At 47.3% G+C, this 6320-nt stretch overlaps 1 protein-coding gene across 2 annotated transcripts; it reads right to left on the reverse strand.

The window, feature by feature from the left end:
- Positions 1-3882: 3882 nt before the first annotated feature.
- Positions 3883-5768, reverse strand: LOC117866739 (disease resistance protein BAK6). 2 transcript variants are annotated; one of them, XR_004642984.2, is made up of 7 exons: positions 5566-5768; positions 5348-5480; positions 4985-5056; positions 4682-4853; positions 4421-4501; positions 4253-4305; positions 3883-4157 (listed from the first exon to the last, which is right to left on the reverse strand). XR_004642984.2 is itself a non-coding variant. In XM_034751024.2 (7 exons), the coding sequence occupies exons 1-7, from the start codon at positions 5648-5650 to the stop codon at positions 4117-4119; spliced, it is 609 nt and encodes a 202-aa protein (XP_034606915.1). In that variant the 5' UTR covers positions 5651-5756; the 3' UTR covers positions 3883-4116. The 2 variants fall into 2 exon arrangements, 1 of the variants encoding a protein (XP_034606915.1); XM_034751024.2 differs by having other exon boundaries at positions 4710-4853; positions 5566-5756.
- Between the last annotated feature and the right edge of the window lie 552 nt (positions 5769-6320).

A 6320-nucleotide genomic window follows, 5' to 3' on the forward strand; every position in this document is an offset into this window, starting at 1 on the left:
CCTCGCTCTGCACCGCTTTCAACGACACCATAGATCATCTTGGCCTGATCGACCTCCCTCTCCTCGATCGACTTTTCACTTGGTCGAACCATCTAGGATCACCCACGCTTGCTCGTCTGGACCGTGTCCTCTTCAATGTACAAATGAGAAGCACCTTCCCCAACTCCTCTCTCAGTTCTCTGCCAAAACCCACATCCGACCATACTCCAATCCAACTCCATATGTCCACCTCCATACCCAAGCGCAACATGTTTCGCTTTGAAAATGCTTGGTTAAAGAACCCCGATTACCTCCCCTCGGTTCTCGCTAACTGGGCTCCTGGCGAACGGCCTGACGCGGCGGCGGCCCTTGCACACTCGTTGAAGGCAGTCACGTACGCGTCCAAGGTTTGGTCTCGGCGTAAGCCATCCCCACCTTCACTCCCTTCCAACTGCAAATTTGTTATTTACCTACTAGATGTGCTCGAGGAATACAGCTATCTCTCTGCAGGAGAACAGGTTCTACGCCGGGCATGCCAAGACCGTCTGGCGCTGTTCTTGCGCGAACAGGCCTACGGGAAACAACGAGGGAAATACCGTGCAATGCGCGAGGGAGACGCGAACACAAAGTTCTTCCATGCGCAAGCCACACAGCGCATGCGCGGGAACAATATCCGATCACTACTGGTCGACGGGGAGCTGCTGTGTTCCCACCATGAGAAGACAGCGGCGCTGACGGGGCACCTGCGCACCCTGCTCAGTGCGCGCGCGGCAAACCAGACGGCAGTAGATTTGGCGATGCTGTACTCGGGCATGGATCGCGTCGACGGCTCTGCTCTGACGGTCCCGTTCACTGACCAAGAAGCCCAAGCCGCCATCCGCTCCATGAACAAGTCCAGCTCGCCAGGACCGGACGGATTCGGCCCGTCCTTCTACGCGGCGACGTGGCAAAACCGTCGCGCCTGCGATCATGGACTTGGCCCGGGCGTTCCAGCTTGGATCCGCAGAGCTCGAGCGCATCAACAGGGCCTATGTTGTCATGATCCCCAAGCACACAGCAGCAGAGACGCCATGTGACTATCGTCCAATTTGTTTGCAGAATTGCTCCTTGAAAATTGTCTCCAAGATGCTTACCACTCGGCTCCAAGTACAAATACCGAAGCTGGTTGATCAAGATCAAACGGGTTTCATCCGAGGGCGGCTGATATCTGAAAACTTCATTTATGCAACTGAGCTCGTTCAGTGCTGTCATAAACGCAAGCTACCGACAATGGTACTGAAACTGGATTTCGCTAAAGCGTTTGATTCAGTGAACTGGCACTGTCTCAGTGCCGTCATGGAAGCGAGAGGCTTCCCTTCAACCTGGAACTGCTGGATTAACTCGTTGCTGGAGAGCTCAAAATTGGCTGTTCTGATATGGCGTGGCCGGCCCCTGGTTCCCCTGCGAGCGCGGCCTCCCACAGGGAGATCCTCTGTCCCCATACCTCTTTCTCCTGGTCGCGGATGTTTTACAGCAAATGATCAAGCAAGATCGACGAATCAGACATCCTGCAGCTTCTGCTCTACCATGCCCCGTACTACAATACGCAGACGACACCCTTATTCTTCTACATGCAAGTCAAGAAGGAGTCTCTGCCCTGAAACATGTGCTGGATCGATTCTCAGAGTTCACCGGTCTGCACATCAACTTCAATAAGAGTACCATGGTGCCTATGCATGTGAATGGAGCAACAGCAAGTGCCTTGCCGCAGATCATGGGGTGCCAACTTGGCTCCTTCCCTCAGGTATATTTGGGTTTACCACTGTCGCATGAGAAGCTCAACCTATCTGCATTCAGCCCCCTTATTGCAAGAGCCGACCGTCTGCTCAGCGGCTGGCGAGCCAGTCTACTAAATCCCATGGGGCGAGCGGTCTTGATCAATAGCGTCATGGATAGTCAGCTCACCTATGCAATGTCAGTACTCCTCTTCCCACCTGGTGTGCGAGATGCTTTGGATCGGCGACGAAGAAGCTTCCTCTGGTCGGGCACAGATGAAGTCAGTGGTGCTCAGTGCCTCGTCGCTTGGGAACGACCGTGTCAATCCAAGGATCAGGGAGGACTGGGCATCAAAGACCTGAGCACAAAGAACATAAGCCTGCTCCTGAAACTTGTCCATCGCCTATACAGGCCGGAAGGCTCATCATGGGCACGATGGGTTCGAGAGCAGGTGGATCTAGTGTCACTGACGGGAGATGTAACTGGAATGCACTGGGCAGCGCTATCCAGTCTGCTACCTCTATACCGCACCCTCACCAGCTCGGAAGTACACAATGGAATGGCAACCCATTTCTGGCAGGATCAATGGCTATCAGTTGGTCGCCTTGCTGAAATATACCCACATCTGTACACCCATGCTACCACACAAGATGTGTCTGTCGCCCAGATTGTCAGTGAGGGGATGAACCGGCATTTAGTTCCTCGTCTAACACATGCAGCAGCCTCTGAACTTGAGCATCTGAATCTCTTACTTCACCGAGTGGCGCTCAGAGAAGGAGAAGATCAGAGATACAGCAACCTGAAAAGATCTGAGGCAACGATGCTGCACTCAAGCACCGTTTACACTGCGATCATGACGACAGAAGGATCCCACCCAAGTCCCTTCAGCAAGGTTGTCTGGCGCCGTCGAGCACCCCCGCGAGTCCAATTCTTTGCCTGGCTGCTAGTTCAAGAACGCATAAATTGCCGAGCAAACCTCTTCAGAAAGCACATTCTGGAGAACCCGGCGTGTGAACTATGCGGAGAGCTCGAGGACTGCAACCACGTTATGTTCACTTGCACATTTGCCTCGCAGGTCTGGGCATCGCTCGGTGCCTCAACTGAAGGAGTTTCAGTCAAGAACCTGTGGACTGTTCACTGTCCGACAATAGCACCCGAGCGCCTCCACTCAATCTTTGTCATTCTCGTCGCCTGGATGCTATGGAAAACGCGCAACGATCTGGTCTTCCAACACATTGCTCCCAACATTGGAGACTTCTGGTCGTTCCGGTGCCGTGATGAAACACGTCTGTGGAGAGAGCGCTTTAGGCCTGCAGATAGCTCTGTAGCAGATACTTGGTGTACTTACTTTGGTTCCATGTAGTTGCCACTCAACATGTAAAAGATCACCTCCTGACCCCGTGCTTTCCTTGCTGAAATCCTCTGTAAAATGCTGTTTGACCTGCAAAAGGCCCTTGAATGAATGAATTTATCAGGTGGGGCGCTCCAACACCCCCCCCCCCCCCCCCCCCCCCTCCTCCCCCCCCCCCCCCCCCCCCCCCCCCCCGGGTGACCCTCAAAAAAAAGTAGTCTGTACAGAACCTTCAATCGAGGTGTAAGCACCTGGTTGGTAACCTAGAGGACCGATATCCAACTTTTCTGTTATAAAATAAGGTATCACTAAGCTCATCTTCAGGAAACACACATGGAATGGAACAGCTATATATGTTTCAGAAACTGCAGACATCGATTTGTTCATCCATCTGAAACATGTGAGTGAAAAAGGTGTTCTTCACCTTGGACTCAGCTTGCACACATGATATCAGGATTATAGTAGTCACTGATTCGTTTCGAAGAAAAAATACAGCCACTGCTTAGCGAAGAACAAAAGAGGGAAGGACAATACCCATCCGATATGTTAGGACAGGTCTTAGGATCTTTCCTGAAAGATCCAAACCATAGGCTAGCTTTCAAAGCCCATCATGGCCCAATATAGTTGGGCAAAATTTGCATGCAGCTATAGTTCAGATTCCCATGAGATGAATCATGCAAATTGATTCTTTTCATTGTAATACAAACTGATGTTGTAGTTAATAAGTTAAAGGGTCCACGGGCTTAAGGTTGTCGTCATCAGGATTCAGCTTCCTTTTTATTTTCTGAGATTAATAGTTGGTGCGTCTCAAATTTTTGGCTCTGCATCTGAAAATCTCTGTCGAGAAGTTACAACTATTTTTTCCTCATTCAGGAAAATTTAAACATCTTCTGTTTATTTCCATTTATAGAAACTATAGATGTCCCAGCTCATAGCATCAAATAAAGTTATATTCACTAGGTTAAAATTGTCGCTGGATTTATTCATTTTTTCCTAGCAAGTGCATAGACAATAACAATGTCTCGGTCAACTCAGGTAGCAATCTTCAGCTTGTCCTGGATAATCGCAGTCACTGTTACAAAATACATTTAATAGCCCCCGTAAGAATAAAAGATAACAAAAGGCTTAATCTACCAAAGACGATGCACATGGCTTGCAAATTAGTACCTCTTGGTCGGGATGATCTAACTGTGCCATCCAGTTTGTTATTTGCAATATTTCTGCGTTTTTCTCTTGTGTCAGTGCAAGCCATTATAGAGAGAACATCATCTCACAGTGTTATATTTTATCCACGTAGAAGTAGTAGCGAAATCTGAATCTGACAACAGTACTCACAGTTCAGACAAGTTCCCAACAGCGACAAGTGAGAGGATTTCTTGTGGCAATTTTCCAGTCAGCATATTCCCGTTCAGCCGCCTATAAAGAAGAGTCAATACTACCCATAAGGAGATGACTATCCAGAAAATTAGTACCTATACTTCAAAAAACTTAAAATTCAATGTTTTTGTAGGCTTGAAGTTAGTTCTTCGTGGAATGAAAGTGTGTGCATGTGGTGATAATTTTATCTACAATGTTTGCTATCTATTGAATGCATACTTGTGTAAATTTAGGAACAAGATTATACAAGAACTGCAGTGTTTTGATGTTGCCCAAGGAGGCCGGAATAGCACCACTGAGCGCATTCTTCTGAAGCTCCAAGTTCATAAGGCTTTTCAGATTGCCAAGGGATGATGGTATAGATCCTGTCAGGTTGTTCTCAAACAACATCCTGCAGAACATCAACGCTTTTCTCAGTTCAGAAAATTGTTATAGTTCGCAGCCATCTCAAGGAATCATGTGAAATTCTTGTAAAAGGAGGCACAAAGAAATCAATGCAGTTACAAATTATGCAATTCTTACAGAAAACGGAGGTTCTTCAGTCCACCCAGATCAGGAATCAGAGAGCCTGAGAGGCCTGCGTTCCCCAAATCCCTGCAAAAAGCAAGAACAGACGGTTAATGGGACATGCACAAGATAAGACAAAAACATGCCATAAGGTACATCGGAGTTCCTGAATCTTTCTATAAATATACAAATATGTATGCACTGTCATCCTGGTCACTTTGGTGAATGATGCAACATATTTTGAGATGAGAACTATCAACTATGCATGCACATCTCAAATAAAAACAGTTACCGTTAGTGCTGTCTCAAGCCCACCCTAAGATTATGCAGTTCATAAAAATGACAGGGAATGAAAACAGAGTGATATGCAGTTCATACACTCTGATGACAGAGTTGTCGTTGTTGCAAGTGATGTGCAACCAGGTGCAGGGATTGACAAGGGTAGGATCCCAGCTCTCCAGCACATTGTTCGCGTCCCTCCACACTTGCCTTTGCTTGTACAGTATGTCACCTTCAAGTCTCAAAAGCATGGCTCAGAAAAGACTAATCATAATACCGTTGCCTATCAAATGATCAGAAATTGTCATGAAGGATACCTTCAGTATTGCAGGTTGCAAGAGTAGTTGCAAGAGCAAGAAGGCTAGTGAGAAATGTTGCTGATGCTGCAAACTGAACCGCCATCGCTGCAACCTGAAAACCTATATGGAGCAATGGAAAGTTTGATGGGGAGCTTTTATAACGATCGCTTGGGGTCACGGAATGGATTTGAAGCTTTTCTTGTGTGATTATACATGTCTCCAGCATAGCCGTCAATGTTGGACTCTTGTGAGGAAAGATGTCCAAGTCCTGGTCTCCCTGGAGTGTTGCAACTTGCAAGGACTGCAAACTGAGTCGCCGTTGCTGAAGTTTCCTGAGTGCTGCTTCGCTGAATTGTGCTGTCCGAAAGCTACTGCTGGTTTATTGAACTGAACAATCTGAGAATGCTTTTGTTGACCCAGAGCATTCAGTCTTCCTGATGTGGTCAAGCTTTTCTCTTGCACTCACTAGATAGTTTTGCTGTTTGGAAAAAACAAACTCAGCCTATAGGGCTGTACCATGATAACCTAGGCCTAGCTAGGTTACCACAGGCTGGAAAAGGAAGTTTTTTCACAGAAGCTTCCAACCACATGCGTATCCTTTTGGAGTAAAAATATTTGAATGGGGGCAATTATTTGTTTGTTTGTTCTTGTTTTGCACTAATGATGGATAAATAAAAGCATGTTTCTAAGGGTGTAAGTAAGCTGACTTGATTGTCATTTTTTTGGACGTACCTCAACAAGTAAGATACACTGTTAAAGTGTTGTAAATACTT

The sequence above is a fragment of the Setaria viridis genome, chromosome 8 (genome assembly GCF_005286985.2).
Source record: "Setaria viridis chromosome 8, Setaria_viridis_v4.0, whole genome shotgun sequence".
Taxonomy (NCBI): Eukaryota; Viridiplantae; Streptophyta; class Magnoliopsida; order Poales; family Poaceae; genus Setaria; species Setaria viridis.